Source organism: Aspergillus ibericus (assembly GCF_003184845.1).
Source record: "Aspergillus ibericus CBS 121593 unplaced genomic scaffold BO80scaffold_30, whole genome shotgun sequence".
NCBI lineage: Eukaryota > Fungi > Ascomycota > Eurotiomycetes > Eurotiales > Aspergillaceae > Aspergillus > Aspergillus ibericus.
In genome coordinates, this window is record NW_020292128.1 from 253,838 (window position 1) to 271,756 (window position 17,919).

General features: G+C 51.5%; 8 protein-coding genes across 8 annotated transcripts; 3 read left to right on the forward strand and 5 right to left on the reverse strand.

Moving 5' to 3' along the window:
- Positions 1-575: 575 nt before the first annotated feature.
- Positions 576-3,893, reverse strand: BO80DRAFT_140954 (putative NTP binding protein). Its single transcript, XM_025713684.1, has one exon. It carries the CDS (start codon positions 3,653-3,655, stop codon positions 920-922), a length of 2,736 nt encoding a protein of 911 aa, XP_025573521.1. The 5' UTR covers positions 3,656-3,893; the 3' UTR covers positions 576-919.
- Positions 3,894-4,477: 584 nt separating this feature from the next.
- BO80DRAFT_140977 (Nur1/Mug154 family protein) lies at positions 4,478-6,344 on the reverse strand. The gene is made up of 3 exons (XM_025713685.1): positions 6,152-6,344; positions 5,782-6,075; positions 4,478-5,693 (listed from the first exon to the last, which is right to left on the reverse strand). The coding sequence occupies exons 2-3, from the start codon at positions 6,037-6,039 to the stop codon at positions 4,617-4,619; spliced, it is 1,335 nt and encodes a 444-aa protein (XP_025573522.1). The 5' UTR covers positions 6,040-6,075; positions 6,152-6,344; the 3' UTR covers positions 4,478-4,616.
- Positions 6,339-7,287, forward strand: BO80DRAFT_426730 (H(+)-transporting V1 sector ATPase subunit F). The gene is made up of 5 exons (XM_025719838.1): positions 6,339-6,454; positions 6,521-6,555; positions 6,613-6,646; positions 6,705-6,842; positions 6,925-7,287. Exons 1-5 carry the CDS (start codon positions 6,428-6,430, stop codon positions 7,063-7,065), a joined length of 375 nt encoding a protein of 124 aa, XP_025573523.1. The 5' UTR covers positions 6,339-6,427; the 3' UTR covers positions 7,066-7,287.
- Positions 7,266-8,508, reverse strand: BO80DRAFT_426731 (ML domain-containing protein). The gene is made up of 3 exons (XM_025719839.1): positions 8,143-8,508; positions 7,868-8,084; positions 7,266-7,801 (listed from the first exon to the last, which is right to left on the reverse strand). Exons 1-3 carry the CDS (start codon positions 8,352-8,354, stop codon positions 7,703-7,705), a joined length of 528 nt encoding a protein of 175 aa, XP_025573524.1. The 5' UTR covers positions 8,355-8,508; the 3' UTR covers positions 7,266-7,702.
- Positions 8,509-8,838: 330 nt separating this feature from the next.
- On the reverse strand, positions 8,839-10,803 carry BO80DRAFT_426732 (putative peroxisomal 3-ketoacyl-coA thiolase (Kat1)). Its single transcript, XM_025719840.1, has 6 exons — positions 10,492-10,803; positions 10,340-10,435; positions 9,438-10,286; positions 9,320-9,384; positions 9,157-9,268; positions 8,839-9,089 (listed from the first exon to the last, which is right to left on the reverse strand). Exons 1-6 carry the CDS (start codon positions 10,594-10,596, stop codon positions 9,051-9,053), a joined length of 1,266 nt encoding a protein of 421 aa, XP_025573525.1. The 5' UTR covers positions 10,597-10,803; the 3' UTR covers positions 8,839-9,050.
- Positions 10,804-11,784: 981 nt separating this feature from the next.
- BO80DRAFT_410931 (putative bifunctional fatty acid transporter/acyl-CoA synthetase (FAT1)) lies at positions 11,785-14,020 on the forward strand (the record flags this gene model as incomplete). The annotated part of the gene is made up of 5 exons (XM_025717946.1): positions 11,785-12,070; positions 12,139-12,294; positions 12,350-13,496; positions 13,562-13,711; positions 13,767-14,020. The coding sequence occupies 5 exons, from the start codon at positions 11,785-11,787 to the stop codon at positions 13,936-13,938; spliced, it is 1,911 nt and encodes a 636-aa protein (XP_025573526.1). The 3' UTR covers positions 13,939-14,020.
- A 194-nt stretch (positions 14,021-14,214) lies between these two features.
- On the forward strand, positions 14,215-16,152 carry BO80DRAFT_410933 (MFS transporter; the record flags this gene model as incomplete). The annotated part of the gene is made up of 6 exons (XM_025717947.1): positions 14,215-14,436; positions 14,487-14,521; positions 14,572-15,336; positions 15,396-15,520; positions 15,569-15,730; positions 15,823-16,152. Exons 1-6 carry the CDS (start codon positions 14,243-14,245, stop codon positions 16,150-16,152), a joined length of 1,611 nt encoding a protein of 536 aa, XP_025573527.1. The 5' UTR covers positions 14,215-14,242.
- Positions 16,153-16,290: 138 nt separating this feature from the next.
- On the reverse strand, positions 16,291-17,881 carry BO80DRAFT_410937 (KRR1 small subunit processome component). Its single transcript, XM_025717948.1, has 3 exons — positions 17,764-17,881; positions 17,430-17,702; positions 16,291-17,364 (listed from the first exon to the last, which is right to left on the reverse strand). The coding sequence occupies exons 1-3, from the start codon at positions 17,821-17,823 to the stop codon at positions 16,600-16,602; spliced, it is 1,098 nt and encodes a 365-aa protein (XP_025573528.1). The 5' UTR covers positions 17,824-17,881; the 3' UTR covers positions 16,291-16,599.
- Between the last annotated feature and the right edge of the window lie 38 nt (positions 17,882-17,919).

Here is a 17,919-nt window from a genome sequence, read left to right on the forward strand (position 1 = left end):
AATCTTTTCATCTATTTACCATAGAGCTCGAAGCCAGCGGACCCAAAAAAGGGAAGCTTTTCTCATTTTCTTTTCTTTCTTCCTCTTATACCTTTCTTTCTCTTCACTTCTTGATTTGTCCAAAAGAGATGGCTTACAGAATTAAAAAAGGGGGACTTATGGAATTCAACACTATGGATGACGGAGTTGGGCTTACGAGAACACATGTGCTACATTTCAACAAAAAGTGATCCTCTTCAACATGGGATTTGGGTCGGAGTCTTCAACTAAATGGATCATCTGATTTATTCTCTTGGCTTTCAAGCCATTGCTCTGCATTTTCCTCTTTTTTTTTTTTTTTTCTCTTTTTTCAAATTTCTCATCTCATCTCACTCTTCGCATTTTCTTGCATCCCGGTTCCTTGTGCACATCAGGTACTAGCTGGGTGGTCGGATACCCGGCTCTTAGGTCAAATAGACGCATGCATACCTTTCTTTTTCGCTCTTATCGTTCTCCCTGTCTCGTTTTCTAGTAGTATGCTAACAATAGAGCCTGATGGGAATCTATCTATTATTCTACCCAGTGCTGTGACCGGGATTTATTCTTTTGGCCTACTGGGGAGTCTGACATTGCTGACGATCATGTCTAAAACTAGCCAGGGATGTTACGAATGAAAAATAGAAGATCTGACGGCATGCATTTTAACAGGTGAAAGGACGCTAGCTACAACATAGTATCATAAACGTGTATGCAAATGACAGGGGAATCAATACTGAATTACGTAAAAATACTTATGGCGAAAAAGACAAGATGCAAAGATCGACAAGGCCGAGCAAGACTCTACTGCCCTTCGCCGTGCAGCTCGATGGGGAAAGCAAGTAGAACAAGTGTGCCTTGACACAAGTCCGGCGTCTGGTCAACACTTAATCGAAGAGCCAACTCATATTAACAGGGCTCTCCCCAATGTTCCCAGTAACCAAGCGAAAGGCTTGGCAAACCAGACGATCCAGCTCCCAACAAGGACCACGTATCCGGCCGCTCGGCCTATTATTATCATGATGAACCCCAGGGTCACGAGGTAGATCATAGCCTCACAAAGGTCAATCAATGACCGGGCAAAATCCTTTCGATTGGGCGTCGGCCAGGCTCCAGTTGTATTGTAGAGGGCCAGGATTGCCAAGAGATCCTTGAGAACATGCAAGCAATGCTCAATCATTTTCAAGACGCTGTTGAAGGCAATTTTTACCAGCATGGCCCGGGAATGTCGATTGGCCATTATCTGGTCATAAAGCTTCTGAAGCTGTCCTGCTAGCTCTAGTAGGGCGTCCTTAATGAGACTCAGCATGTCCTGACTGACGGTCTCCTTCTCGTCGGTCGGCATGCTGTTACTATGCAACTCGGAATTGAAATATGTGATCTTGGACAGAAAAAGTTCCTCTTTGGATGTGCCGGTCACTTGCTGTCCATCCAGTTCAGCAACTTCAAAGGGTTTAGTTTCCTTATCCATGCTGCCCTGCAGTCTATCTCTGCTGATCGAAGCCGTGGGCGAAATGTCATGTGAGGAGCCTGGCTTCTCAACGAGCGTCGAATCTGATGCGCTCTTCAAGGAGTACATTCTGTCTTTCTTCGGCGATAGGCTGGCAATCAAGGGCTTCCGATGATTATTGCCGAGGGAATCGCCGAAATTTCCTGTTGCGGACTTGGGCAGCCCTTGCGTACGGATGAATCCACGAATAGCGCGAGGTTTGTGCGGAGAGGTGCGTTCCTTTTCTACCCGGCTTTGAGCTGGGTGGGGATTTGTTGGAGGGGCTGCATCCGAGGAGGATATTTCGCAGGGCGCATTTGACTTTTCCCACGAATTTTGGGTGGCCCGTCGCAAGCCCGATGCTGAGCTGCCCGTCTGCGGTTTCGTTCGAGGATCCGTATTTATCTCGCCTGCGATTCGCGAGACAGGCTCCTGTGTATCTTGTTTCGTTGGATGCTCTCTCAAGTCTGTCAGCGGCACCATAGTGCGTGTGATAGTGGGTGTGATAATGAAGACATCGTCGGGCTTGGGACCCAATTTCTGCTTCTCGTAATGCTTGGTTGCGTTCCCCGAGATGTCCAAATTCTCCTTCATAGGTTCTTTGGCAGAGTCTTCCGGCCTTTCCGGTTGCCGACACTTGGCCTCTTGACACATTGTCCTGACTAACGGCTTCGAGCATTGGGCTTGTTTCAAATTCTGAGAAATCGGTTTCCATTCTTCTTGAACAGCAGCCTTCTCTGGAGACACCGGTGGCACCCGGAGGTGGTTGGCGGCTTTCTTCCCTTCTCTCAGTACCTTGGGTCGTCCGGACGGGATATCTATCATTTTGGGCCGTTCGTCCGTGGTCGAGAAAAGTAGAATCTCGTCGGGGTTCTTGTCGTAAGGCCCATTGATTTCCTTGCATCCTAAAAAAGACCCATCGGGGTTCGCAATAGGGGGATCATGAGGGGATTTCCCGGGGGACTCTTCCCATATCGTGCTGAAGCGTTGCTTTCCGACCTCTTCTGGACTGTAATATCGGCGGTGCCCAGAAGGCTTATTGATGTCGCTGGTCTCAGATGGACGGTCAAGAGATGAATCTTGACCATCAAGGCCGGGTACTTTCTTTTCTGGTCCTGAAGAGTTGGTGGTGCTATCATCGGGAGTCCTCGTACGTGGGCTTGGGAGAGTATCCGGATCAAGCATCGTTCCGCCTTCTTTGTGCACCTTTTCAATGCTTTGCTGAAAGTTGGAGATTTGCTGCGCATTCATGGTTGGCGGGTTTGGGTCCCTGGCGGATGGCATGTTGACCACAAACCTATCCTCCCACTCCGTTAACGAGCTGGCAGGCGCTGATACCGGCGATATTGAAGGATGCGAACGCTCGGACGAGTCTGTGGTAGTGTCGGTTCTTTCAGATGAGATCGCCGGCGTGGATTTGCTGAAGTGCAGATGCGCGTGTTGGTCTCCGTTGGTCGGGCGTTTCCTCTGACCCGTCGAGGGAACTATCACGCCTACCTTCGGACTGCGCCCAAGACTGGACCGGCTGTCGTTCGAATGTGGGATCTTAGTTCGTAGGTTGGCACTCGGGAGTGATGACCGGTCGACCCGAGGCGTTCCTCCCGCCAGCTGCTTCAGCTTCTGCCGGGCGATCTCTTGTCGTGGCGAGTTAGCCAGCGAAGCGATTTTTCGGTAAGCCTCCTGATAGTATTCCTTAGGTTTCTCTCTAGTGGGCGGAGAACGGTTATCCTTCTCACACTTATCCCTCACCTTCCGCCAGTACTGGTCGCGATCGTTGTCCGAGTTCTTGGGCGGTGTGCGCTCTGGTATCCCGAACGACCTTCTTGGCTGAAGAGCCCTGTCGGCACGGCGCCCTTTATGTTCAGAGGCAGTGGGTATCTCTTTTCTCTTATCTTTATCCTTGTCGGTAAACGTCGTAGGAAGCGGTAGTTTAGTAGGCTTTCCCTTCCGTGAAGCCGTGTCAGACGATGCGCGGGTGGTTTCCTTGCTGCCGGCGGACCTGAGGCGTTCGTCGGTCTTGGATGCAGAACCTTGGGTTTGTGCGGGCGTCTGTACCTCGTGATTGATTCTTGTCCGCTTGCCGTGGCGGGGTCGAGGTTGAAGATTCAGCAGATGTCCATTGGGTAGATGGAAGATCTCGTCCATCTTCATCCGTTGAGAACTGCTGCAGCCCCAGCAGCTTCGACCTTAATGCCAGGCAGCGTCAGCACCAAAACCCATTCCTTCCCGAGCACGAGTATCCTTGAAGCTGTTGTTCGGTGGACACCCTTGAAGGCGTACAGCGTGTGGATTGTGGATGGGGATGGGGACGCGGTCTCGTCAGCAAGAGGCAGGGATCTGGTAGGAAAAGCTCGCAATGCCTTCCAGCACTTGGCACGTTCCGCTTGGTCGTGAAGGGGTAATGTATGTGACGATAAGGACTGGAATGTATGGCGCTCCCGCGCTCGCCACTATGAGGAATGCAGCAACGGACGGATCGAGGCCGGCGGAGAATGTATGTCTGGGCTTGTGACATAGTTTCGGCATGGCAACTGCAAGCATCGCGCGACTGGACCAGTCGTTTTCTCTTGTCAGGTGCGGATTCCTGGGTAGTAGGGTAAGGACGAAGGCCCAAGGAGGATGAAGTCATGACCCAGTCAAGGGCGCTGCTAGGCACGTCAACACGTGTCTTAGATCGAGGGAACACGAACAGCAACCACGATGGTCAACTCACCGGAAATACAAGTCACCCAGCATCGCATCGGGCATGTTGCACAGCGGCTGGATCGTTATCGGCCATAGATAGGTCTCGTCCATTGCCGGACTACATTCCCAGTCTGGACCGGCTCTCTTCATTGTTTGCAGAAGGGGAATCCAATAGGGTCGCACAGGGGATCACAAGAGGTAGTCAAACACAATAAGGAAAAGCTTTTAATGAGAACAGGGATCCAAAAGCTTGAATGTTTCAGCGCCACACCTGATACTCCAAATGCAACCTGGGGTCACCAGAAGTACCCGAGCTTGATAATGACCTTATGACAACGCCGTTGAGATGATACATCATACTATACATGAAGGATGCCCCTTCTGTGCCGTGATTGCTGGCGCATGATGTCTAATCGCACAAATCAAATCAAAACCGTCCAGACTCGCGTCGAGCGTCAATCTGACTCCGTCTCGGTCCGGGTGTTAGTGGACTCCCCGCAGGGACGTTGCTTTTCTTGAGTGGACTAGATGGCCGCCTCAATGCGCTTGCACCCCGTTCCTTATAAAAGAAGTCGCCGTTGCTCTGGAGACGACGTTCGAAATTGGTCGACGTAGACTTCCTCAATGGCGAATTGGCATGCGAGTAAATGCCAAGACTTCCACCATCGCCCGTAGTAGTCGGTGTCTGCCGGAATTGAGGTTGACGAATTGAAGAGATAGAGCTGCGCACAATAGGAGAAGCATCGCGCAAATGACTTGGAGTCTGCAGTGCAGCTGCACGATGAGAAACCCCACTGGGGGTCGCTGCTAGAGACTGGCGTCCAGACGACAGACCTTCAGGGTCCACATGGCTAACATAGTTGGGGTTCGGGCTCGTCTTGAATCCTCTGTGGAGAACAACCGTCGGGGTAAAGGTATCAACCTTGTTCTGCTTGATATCGGAGTCGGATTCGGAGAACTGAGTGCCCACATCTCTCATCAAAGGCTGGGTCCGAGGGTGCACGTATTTAGTGTCATACTCCCGGAGAACCTCCTTGTGAACCAACATGGAATCCTTCGCTTGCTGTGTATAAGACGAGGAAAGGAACGTCATCTGCACCGAGAGCAGAGCCGCGATGAAGATAGTGGTGACGATGGTTACACTGGGTCTGGGATCAGATAGTTGGGTGGGCAGGAAAACCCAGTATACCAAGACATGTCCGGGACTGAAGAGGCAGAACAATCGAATGCAGATGGGTAGGGGGTCCCAAACGGCAAGCTCCCACACATCCCGTTGCGCGTCTGGGTGCGCTCTCGACTGTGCCGATTTAGCTAGCGTATCAGCCAGATATCTCAATGGCGAAGCGGTCACGGGCGTTGAATTGACCCGCACTCGGTGAGCGGACGGTGTCGCAGGTGCCCGATCGATGGAGGCTTCGAACATGCGATAATGTCGCTTGCGGTAGAATGTATAGAACGCATTGAATGCGGTAAACGTGGTAAGGAGGTGGACGATAAACGAAGCCTATGAATCGCCGAGTTAGCACTGAACCATATTGAAAGCAGATTCAAATAAACAAAGCATAAGTGAAGACAGATCTGGTGCCACATACAAACCAACTCAGCCACGGCGTGCTTCCATCATCACCAAAGACATCATCGATAGCTTGACTGCTGTTCGATTGACTGTTGGCCCGAGCGATCAGGAATATAACATTCAAGGCCACCCCCATGGGAAACGCCCAGTTCTTTTCAAACTGATCCCAGTCATGTGTATCGATCTCCTCCGACAGCCACAGTAGAAAGTCCAAAGGGTTCAAGTAGGATTTGATGCGCTCCGTCAACGGTCGGCGGCGGACAAGCCGGGGCATGATGAGGGTGGCAAGGGCAGATTGCGACGCGGAATGCTGCGAGATCACGACTCGTATATTAGCTTCATATCCTGTAGTCCTAGCCGCGAAAAGCCAACGGTCTGGAACCAACCTTTGGTGAAATGCGATAGACTGAAGCTGAAGTTTCCTTTTTTCCGCCTATAAACAAAAGGTGGAGTTGCAACCCCGGCTTAGATAAGCAGCGCCGGCGCCGTTAGTTATGACGAACGTCCGCTTGTGAAGGCAATCGGGATCCAGACTCGACGGGGCCAGCTTTACGTTCCTGTGTTCGGCTCAGGGGCGACGCGAATTATCTTTGGCCGGTGATACCTGTCGACCCGGAAGCAGACTACCAACCAACGCTTCATCCCTCCTTTCTCTCGTCAATATGGCGGCTCCCGCCGTTTCATACAAGGTACTTCACGTTCCCCTCACTTCGCGTTGCCAGCAGTCGGTCACTAACCTTATACACTATAATTAGGACCGGCAGTTCCTTGCGGTCATTGGAGATGAAGAGTACACTACGCCTCTGACTCTATGTGGTTATAATTTTCGCTGATGAATGATGCCCAGCTCCGTAACTGGTCTCCTTCTCGCCGGTGTCGGTGTACGTATCCTCAGAAACGGAGTGGCAGTATGCGACCAAACTAACTTGAACATCGCAGCACGTCACAGATGGCCCGGATGCCCAGCGGAACTTCCTAGTGGTAGACGCCAAAACTGAAACCTCCACGATCGAGAAAGCGTTCCAGAACTTCACCCAGGAGAGGAAAGACATTGCCGTGGTCCTCATCAACCAACATGTACGTGGCTCGATTTGCTTCCATTCGCGACATCTACGAACAACATGATTATGGCCTCGCAGCTACTAAAATCCGGACACAGATTGCAGAGCGTATCCGCCACAGCGTGGATACCTTCGCCGAGGCCTTCCCTGCCGTGCTTGAGATCCCAAGCAAGGATCACCCATATGATCCTGAAAAGGACAGTGTGCTCAAGCGGGTGCGCCGTCTGTTTGGAGAGTAGATCTACTGCGCCGTTTCTTTCGACTTAGCATTGTGTATGTATTTCATCGGGTCGTGTCATGCACATCGCATTGTCTTTATCTGCCGTTTCGCGAATTGTACACATGACGAGAGGAAGCTTGAGGGCAAAGGGAAGATACCCAATATATCATTTATGCACATAGAGCTTCGTGACTCCAATCTTGCAGAAGCATCCCGAGGGATTATTCATTTATAACGCTGGGCGTCAATCTTGGTTATCCAATAGCATCCCACTGAGCTGTAGTAGCATTGATTTAATCTTCTGAATGCGATTTTGGTACAAATGCTGATTAGTGCCAATGAGTAAAAGAAAATTAAGCGGACGGTGATAAGAATGTACTACAATGTGTCTTTGAGCCATTGCTCCGAACGCCGCAGTCGATGTAGCGCAACGAAAGCTTTACAGCAACAAGGGTAAAGCACGAAACCTGGCCATCGTGGGCTTTGAGAGATCACAGTGAGGCTGGAGACTGAAGGTCTAGCCGGGAAAAAGAATGGGAAATCAGCTTATGCAGGCGCAACGTCAACTCGTTATGTGTAAAGAAACCAAGGGACATCCAGCGTGAACAGTGGCGAGCCGACATCAGGACTTGTACTCGAAAGTAGCCAGTAAGCTATCAGAGAAAGTTTCTCTTGAACTCGACATTGGGTGCATCAAGGCAGGTAATCCGCCTGTCATCTGCAGTGTAAACATCGGCGTGCACTTTGTACCTGCCCTGTTGATGGATTGTGACATGGTCAGCATTTGTTCCACAAGCGACATGACCTAAGGAGTAACATACCGGAGGGATCTGGCTGGGCAGATCAACCTGTTTAGTCAAAGTCATCTCGCCCTTCTCCAGAGGACATTCGAGGTCAACATTGACGATCTGGTCGCACAGGTCGGCCTTCTGCCGGACTAGAGTGATTAAGCCATATTTGACCTCCAGCAGCACATAAGCACCCTTTTCGACCCTCTCATTGAAAGTACCCTTGGCCGAGATGGTGAGTGTGTGTCCACTATAGGCCAATCAGTATGAACTCCGGTCCAGATAAGGCTGGGTGTGCTGAAGCGTACGGAAGAGGAGGGTTAGGCGACAGGTCGACCTTCTCTATTTGCAAGATATAACTAGAAGGGTCACTGCAGTACTCGAGCGGGTTTTCTCCCTCTACATGCTTTCCTTCTGCCTTGATCGGTGTCTGGATGTCAAAGAAGTCCAAAGACCGGGCAGTGACAGAGAAGGGCGCAGCGCAGAGGAGGAACGTCGCGGCGGTTGATAAGAACTTCATGGTCGCAAGAATAATGAGGTGCGGCCCTGTGCTGGGTATAGAATTGTGTGACGGTAAATGGCTACTGGAGCTGATATTGAGCAAATTCGAAGGATACTTGAGTGAGGAGAGATACAAATAAGGGAGGCGAGCCAGAGGATGAAGAGCGGTGTCATGGGACGGTGCCTGTCTTGGCAACTCCGATGACGACGGACGGATGGGGGTGCACGTGATGGCCGCCGGGGCCTTCGACTAAGCCGCTATCTGCTAGTGCCTGTTCTGGCTCCCCTCACTAGAAAGCATTCGTCCTAGATCACCAGATATCGTTGGCTCTTATCTCGCATACCATAGACTACTTACTAACCAGCACCTGGTGCAGGCATATGATCCTATGGTGTTATGGCTTTCTTTTCAAAGACCTCGTTTGATTCATAGCTACTGCTACTCTGTACCTGCCCGTTTCACTAAGGTTATGGATTCGGGATCATAACATGGGGATGACCCACCGCCCCGGATTGCGCAGGCGTTATCGATATCACTGCCACCTAGGCTACTCTGCCCCTACAGCCACACCACCACAATCACGACCAGTACTGCATTGGTATTCAAGTGATATCAGAAGCTCAGTCGAGGAATGTAGTCGTTTCCCAATTACGGGGCGATTGTCATTGCAAAGCTATTTACAGAAGATCATGCAATATCAATAGCAAAGTACGCTCAATGCTCGGAGACGATGATACCGGCCATGCCCATGCCCTGAAAGGAAAGGTTAGCCTGAAATCTTGTGTTTCCACAATCAGCATAGCTAGCAAGAAAGACTTACTGTCCCAACACACATGGAGGTCACTGCGACTCGCTTGTTCTGTCGTCGCAACTCGGACAAGGCTGTCACAACCTGACGCGCTCCTGTACAACCCAGAGGGTGACCAAACGCACTAGGTCTAGTCAGCCACCGGAGCTAGATTGGATGAATCCACATAACTTACATTGCACCACCCCGGGGATTGACCTTGGCCTCGTCCAGGCCTAATTTCTGAACACAATATGTTCCCTATGCCAGAGTTAGCCGGTGCTTGCAGGTTCATCAGGACTATTTTTTTGTACCATGGATGCAAATGCTTCGTTGATCTCGAAAATGTCGACTTCCTCTTTGCTCAGACCGAACTTGGAAAGGATTTTGGGAATGGCGATCGACGGACCAATACCCATGATCCTAGGCTCTAAACCTGCAACGGTTGCACCGCAGAACTTGGCCACGATGGGTTGACCAAGCTCCTGAGCGCGAGATCGTTTCATAAGGATAAGGCCGGCAGCACCATCAGTGATTTGACTAGCGTTTCCACCAGTAGTAGCACTAGGCTTCCACTGAGGGAATGCGGAGCGGATCTTGCCCAGAGACTCAGCAGTAGTGCCGTAACGAATGCCATCATCCCGGTCCACAACAATTTCCTTTACCTCACCAGTCTTCGGGTCTTTGATGGTCGTCTTCACGGGAACGATCTCATCGTCGAACCACCCAGCCTTCTGAGCACGCTCAGCTTTCTGGTAGCTGTTCGCCGCAAACCGGTCATGCATCTCACGGGTGATATTGAATTGTGCCGCAACATTTTCGGACGTCTGACCCATGGGTTGGGTATTTTGTGAGGCGATCGGATGAGTCAAGATTTGGGAAGACATCTCCGGAGCACCACCGTCGGCATTGGTACTCATGCTCTCAGCCCCCACTGCAATACCGACATCGATCGAGCCTGCCGTAATCTGGTTGGCAATATTTTGAATAGCCAGCAATCCGGAAGAACAGAATCGGTTCGCGATAGAAGCGGCAGCCGTGGCAGGAAATCCTGCAGCTAACACTGCGGAACGAGCGACATAAGCGCCACCGGGGCAGAGCACATTTCCAACGCAAACATCCTCAACGAGATTGGGGTCAAGGTTCGACTTTTCGCGGATGGACTGGAGTCTTGGTCAGAGATGGAGAAGTAGGTCGGCGCCAAAAAGCAATTTACCGTCAGTAATGAGATGAGAAGGTCATCAAGACTCGTATCTTTGAGGCCGCCCTTTCTGGCCTTCGTGAGCGGGGTTCGAACGGCGAGCGTGATCACCTGCCAGATGTCAACTTGATTCGCGAGAATTGCAGGATAGAACTGAGCCTCCATACAATATCATCGGGGTTCTTAGATAGGAGCCTCTGCTTTGCAGATGTGGCTCCAGGCCCCGAAAGCTGGTTTGCGATCGAGGTTAATCTTTGCTGGGCTGAAGACATAACTTGAGCTTCTCTTCTGCGTAATTTCGTCAGGGGAACCTTTTCAAACACGGGTCACTGTTTAAGCGACGATAATGATACGGGGAAAAGAAGAGATACAGGAGCTACTCCGCGTATCCTGGGATATTTAATTAGCCTGGGGCAAACACGGGGCGATGAGATCAACCGCGGTTCCAGTCCAGCTCAGATACACGGAGTACACTGATACAGAAAAGCAGCCGAGCCGAAACTTAACTCGGCGCCAATGCCGACCAGGCACTGCAGGAAGACCTGGGGCAAATCCACTTCCAGCCGAGCGAAATGCCGCTCGCTTGTAACGTCACCGTATGATACGGTATCCCCCCATCGCCTCGGCTGTCGGTCCTTTTCCCTGTTCTCTCCGTTCGTGAGACTGCGAGTGTAACCTGGCCACTCAAGGATCCCCTCGATCCCCTCCTTGGCCGCAGATGATCTCTCCGATACGCTGCCAATACCATTCGGTTTGGTGGGGCATGACAGACCGGCTTAACGTCTACCCAATACACCCACTGTCCACTGACACTCTGCCAGCCTCATCCATATCAGTGCAAAGGGACCATTGCTCTACTCCGCCCGCATTGTCAATGCAGACTCATGAGGATAAATCAATTCACCTAGTCCTTTAGACAGTAACGTGTGATATAACCGAGCTGTGGCCTGCGTCCGAGCGCGACTATCTATACAGTATACATACGTACATGCATAGGACCTCCGGCCGGGGGGATGCGACAGGCGTGGGGCCCGCCGGTGTCAGCCCTCCAATTGAAACTTCGTGTACTTTGTACCTTCTGTCGGGACCCACTCCATCTCCTTTGCCGCTCCGCATTCTATTCAATCGTGGGATTCATCCGATTGCCTGCCAATCTAGGTATTGTGATGCTGATAGCCATGGCAGGAACGGCAGCTCTCGGTAGATCACGTCCCGATCCCATATTCCGAGCGCGTACATCCTCTGGACACGCCTCTATTCCTATATCTGCCCACTCCCCGTATCAGAGCGGAGCTATGATTCTTGAGATGATTATCAATGTGGGGTTGAGTGCTTTGCTTCGTTACCTGCTCGAATTGAATGGACATAGGTGGTCAAGCAACTGCTTTTAACTCTAAGGAGATTCCCATCCCCGTTCTCAACATCAACCCTATACAAGCATCTTCACGGTACTCTCACCCATGGAATACCTCTCCGATATAAGCGGTCCCTCCATAGCGATCGCATCAGCTCTTTCGGCCGCTGCAGGAGCTTATCTCAATGCCAAGTTCTCTGTTTCCAATGACCTGGCATCGCTATACAATGAACGGGCATGGACAAATCGTCTAGGCCAGCGAATCGCCCAATTGGGCGATGCTGCTACGATCTATAAGATGCTAGAGCGGGTGGTGGAGGTGGAGGGACACGGCTCAAATGAAGCTCTGTGGTTTGAACACAAGACCTGGAGCTATAGTGAGCTCAAGGACCGTATGTGAGCTCTGTGGTGGATTGGGGATCTATACTATTCGCGTTCTTTGACTGACCCGTTTTACTAGTCGTTGATAGATTTGCTGCTCTACTACATACAAGGGATATTCACCCGGGGGATTATGTTGGCGTTTTCACCACTAACTCCCCAGAAATGGTGGTGGCCATCTACGCACTCTCTAAACTAGGAGCTATTGCTGCTCTCATCAACACCAATCTCCGGGGTATGAAACCAGACCAGTTAGCTGTTCAAAACTTGCTAATTGCATTATTGCATAGACGAGACCTTTACTCACTGCCTCAGCGTCTCCGGCAGTAAATACATCATTTCAACGCCCGACCTATCGCAGGTTGTGTGCTCGGATCTGCCTCATTCAGCCCTAAATCTATCATCTTTTGACGACGTTTCTGCGGGAGCGACAGAGACAATCACCTCGACAGACTTACAACAACACTCTCCCTCAGGACTAGCCGCTGCCAAAAAGTCTGTGGGCGATTTGAGCGTCCTGATTTACACCTCGGGGACTACGGGAAAACCCAAAGCTTGTGCCATCCGTAATATGATGGCGCTTATTACCTCTAACCCCCATACAATAGATGTCAACAACCGCTCCAAGTACTACCCGCTGCGCACCTACTCTCCTCTTCCACTCTTTCATGGCACTGCCTATTTTACTGGTTTGTGCTACTCGATTGGAAATGCAGGCACTCTATGCCTTCGCCGCAAGTTCTCGGCTTCTCAGTTCTGGAAGGATGTTCATGATTCGCGAGCCACACGCATTCTATATATTGGCGAGCTCTGCAGATATCTTCTGTCGACCCCTCCATCTCCCTATGATCGAGATCATGTTTGCATTGTCGCAAGCGGCAACGGATTGCGCGGAGAGATCTGGGAGCGTTTCCGCGAACGATTTGGGGTCCCTGAAATCCGTGAATTTTATCGGTCAACAGAAGGTGTGGCGAAGTTCGACAATTGGGGAGTAGGAACATGGGGTGCTGGGAAGGTTGGGTTTTCTGGTCCTATCAAACGGCTTCTGGAAGACGACACAATAATCGTCAAGTATGATACCGAGACGGAGGCCCCCTACCGGGACCCCAAGACGGGGTTCTGTGTTCAAGCTAAACTTGGTGAGGAAGGCGAGGCAATTGGCCGGGTCAAGAACCGAGACCTGCTCACCGAGTACCTCCACAATAAGGATGCGACCGAGACAAAGCTTCTTCGGAATGTCTTCAAGGAGGGCGACCTCTTCCAGCGCACCGGTGACCTGGTTGTGAGGGACCATGATGGCTGGGTCAGGTTTCAGGACCGGGTGGGAGATACTTTCCGCTGGAAGGGGGAAAATGTCAGCGCCGGAGAAATCCGAGATCATATTTGCCGGTTACCATCCATCCATGATGCCGTTGTTTATGGCGTCAAATTGAGCGGGTATGTTGCTGGGATGGCCCAATTCTGCAAGGCTACCGCGATGCAATGTTAACCAACGTCGATAGTTATGATGGCCAAGCTGGTGCAGCTGGCATTACTCTCGAGGACCCCTCTTCCGCAACCGAGGAAAGTGTCATGACTAGCCTATATTCAGAGCTGAAGAAGAAGGGTGTACCGTCCTACGCATTCCCGCGCCTTGTCCGACTCACAGACAAGTAAGTTATACTCTGGTACTCCGTATTTGTCTACTGTCTTTGCTAATTCTAATAGGGTGGAAACTGGAGTTACCTTCAAGCAAGCCAAAGGAGCATTGACCAAGAAGGGATGGGACCCTCGGATGGACTGGGGCGGCGATAAGCTGTACTGGCTCAATGGCACGGCCTACGAGAAGCTTGATGGGCAGAGCTGGAGGTCAATAGAGAGCGGGCAGGCGAAGTTGTGAGAAATCACCTGTGGTGTAGATGCAATCCCTTATATATATAGACCTTTTCGTTGGATACAACTACCATTGGCAAATTCAGAGTTAGCAATCCCATTGCCTATGTTAGTAATGCTGCAGACCCGACATTCTTGTCTACACACCTGCCATGGACATTGTTCGCAAATCGTATCCCGGCCAACGCAAGACTACCGAAGCGAGTGGGGAGGATCCTTCGAACTCTTGGTTGTTATCGTGCTACCGGAGCTTATCTCTCTACATTTTGTCCCCGCAGAAACACGCGCGGGGCAGATCCGTCTTCACGTCCATGCCCACCACCATGGAGATGGCTTCACGTAGCTCGACTTCGCGGCCTGCGTCCTCCCAAGGGATGCGCAAAACCGGCGACGTCAATGTGGTGGGAGAAGTGAATCCGGAGAGTGATGTCGAGCAACGAGTCGCACCGGATTTAATTGACGACCAATACCGCACCACCAGATGGGAGATCTGGGCTTATTATGCGTGCGTCACTTACAGATTCCCCTCGTGTGGGTACTAAACCGCCCATTTAGCTATTATATAGGGAACAATGGCCTCTCACTATTCAGTAAGATTGTCCTCATCCACGGATCACCCCGCGAGCCAAAACGCTAACAGTTGCTATCGACTTCGCCCCCACGGCCTGTCAGAATCTTCTCTCCCAAGCCGCAGGCGACCAAGGCACCCTTTACTTTGCAGGAAAACAGCGATCCATTGACAGCATCGTCCTCCTCAGCAATGGCATCTCCTTCGCCATCCAGGTCGTCCTCTTCCTCATCATCGGCAGCTTCGCGGACTTTGGCAACTGGAGACCCAATATCCTCATTGTGCTTTCAATTGTCGCCTACGCGATTGGATTTGCCTGGCTGGGCGTACACGAGGCAGAGAAATGGCACGTCGGGGTCGGATTATACATCGTGGGGCTGATCGCGTATCAGACCACGCTGACGTTCTGGACGGCAGCATTTCCCGGCCTCGCCCGGAACACAAAGGAGATGAAGGAAGTGGCCGAGCAATACGTCGCTGGCAGTATCTCCCGCGAGGAATATGATCATGCTGATACAATGAAGCGCAGTCAGCTCTCGAACATTGCTTTCTACGTTCAGTCGGTCGGGGAACTTTTCGTGCTGGCTGTCATTGTGGGGATCATGTTTGCATTGCATGTTGATGCTAGTGAGGCGAACAATAACTGGGGTCTGAGTGTCCTGATTGCATTTGCCAGTGGGGTTTGGCTTCTCGTGTCGTTACCATGGTTCGTTTTGGAGAAGCGTCGGCCGGGACAAGATCCGCAGGGGAATAATATCATTGTTGCTGGGTTGAAGCAGCTCGTTCATGCGGGAAAGCAGGTATGGAAGCTCAAGCAGAGCGTCATATATCTGATCGGTATGTTCTTGGTTGCTTCGGTGTCTTGATTATCGATGTGGGCCACTGACAAGACATAGGATACTTTCTCCTCGGCGACTCCCTCAACACGACCGTGACTGTTATTTCCACTTTGCAAAACAGCATTGTATCCTATAACACGCTCCAGCTGACCTACTTACTCCTAGTCGGCATCGCAGCGCAGGTAAGTCACCCACCCACTTCACAAGAAGAGCCACCACTAACCAACCAGGCCATCGGCATCTACGCCTTCTGGTACGCCCAACAGCGCTACAACCTAAGCACCAAAACCATGTTCAACCTAATAGCCATCGCCATCATCCTCCTCGACGGCTGGGGCATGATCGGTATCTGGACACAGAATTTCGGCTTCCATCATCTCTGGGAAGTCTGGGTACGGCCCCCTCCATCCCACTTCCCCCATTCCCCCTCACCATCCCCCCCTCCCTCCCAAACCCACTAACACCCCCCCTTCTCCTCCACCAGATCTACCAACTCTTCTACGGCCTCCTCGTCTGCCCATGGTACAGCTACTCCCAAATCATGATCTCAGAAGTAACCCCCCGAGGCCACGAATTCCTCTTCTTCAGCCTCTTCAGCATCATCGGCAAGACCTCCTCGTTCATCGGGCCCCTCGTCTCCAGCGCTATTATCGATGCCTCGCCGTCCAAGAATAGTTCTATGCCGTTTTATTTTCTCTTCGCGTTGAGTGTAGCCAGTTTTGGGTTTTTGGTGCTTTGTTTGGATTTGAAGGAGAGTAGGAGGGAGCAGATGGTTTTTTTGGAAGGGGGGAGTGAGGTGGAGGGGAGTGAGTAGGTGGTTGGGGGTAGTTCGGTGGATTTGTGGTTGGTGGGGGGTTGATGATGGTTTCGATTTTATGATTTTTATGGGGTTGTGAAGGTTGTTTGATCTATGAGATATCCTAGATGATGCTAGAGAGCAGAACACTCAGCTCGGCCTGTGGTAAATGGCAATACAATCATATCTAGTTATCTTAATGTCACATATCCAATACCCAGTAGTACTAACATCCACACTAAATATAAAGTATACAATGACCAGACCCACTCATACAAGCTTTTCTTCTCTCCCTCCAGATAGACACAGAAGGGAGGATAGTGGAAGAACAAGAGATAAGACAAGAAACTCCAGCCCATGCTATGCCTAAGCGCCTTATCTCGAAAGTAATCACAAGGGGAAACCGAAGCAACGACGTAAGAGAGAATAAAAAGGGAAGGGAAGAAGAAGAAGAGGATAGTGGCATCACGCCTCTCCATCCGATGCATCCTCTTTCGACTTGGACTTCTTCTTCTTCTTCTTTTCTTTCCGCTCGGCGGCATCGTCGCCGTCGGCCTCGGCGGCCTCGGAATCCCGCTTGCGCTTCTTCTTGTCTTTCTTTTCCTTCTTGGCTTTTTCCTTCTTCTCGGCGGCCTCGATCTCCTCCGGCGGCACGAAGGCCTTCTCGCGCTCCTTCATCTTCTCCTCGCGCTTCAGACGCTGGCGCTCCATCACCTCCTCCTTCTGCGCACGCTCCTTGGCCTCCTTGGACAGGAAGTACTCGCCCGACTCGATCTGCAGATCCACCTTGCTCTTCTCCGGCGCCGGCGGGAAAGGAGTGTACACCTTCTTCGACTTGTCGGTGATCTTGAACGGGACGCGACGCTTGGACAGGGTGCGCTTCTTGAAGTTAGGCAGGAAACGGTCCCAGGATTCCGTGGCCAGAGTCGGGTCCTTGGCCAATTCGCGCTTAATCATGAGCTCCTTGATGTGGTAGATGGGGTGGATGTTGGCCATGCAGTCGTCGATGATACGACGCACTTCCTTGAGTCCCTTGAAGGGACCCATCGCCGCCACGGTGTTACCCTGCACCAGGATGTAGGTGCTGGTCAGGAGCTCGAGGGCCTTCAGGGTGGAGCCGTTGGGGCCGAGAATACGTTGACGACGCTTGACGAAGCGCTCCTTGTTGCGGACTTGGTTGCGGATCTTGATGATGTCGCATGCGACGTCGTCTTCGAGGATTTTCAGGGCCTATCAAGTGGTAGGTATGTTAGTGGAGAGTCTAGCAGGATAATTGAGATGTGGGGCGTTTTCACCTGTTGCACCGGCACACTTCTCGACAGCAGCTTGATCAAATCGCGGGCCTTGAGAATCGCAGCAGGATCGAACGTCTTCCGCGTCGTCTTGACCGTCATGCTGCCCTCGACCAAATCGAGGGTGCAGGCGATGCCGAACTTCTCGAGCGCTCTGGTTACGACGGGCCATGCCTCCTTCAGGTAGACTTCACGGTACTTGGGGAAGAGAGTGGCGAAGGAGGATTCCTCGGCGAAACTACCGGCGACATTGTCTTCGGCGTTGAAGGGATCGATCTGATCGCAAATTTGCAAGTTAGTTTCTGACTTCTGTTCCGTGGAGAGTGGGTTTGTATACCTTCCACTTGTCAATGTCGTCCGTGTCCCACGGCTTGTCCCTCTTGTAGGTGGAAGGCATGTTGAGTCCAGACGTGCACTGTGATCTGCGACGGTGATGAGGAGTCGGGGAGTTGATGATCGAATGGCGGCCAACTTTTTCAGAATCCCCGCGGGT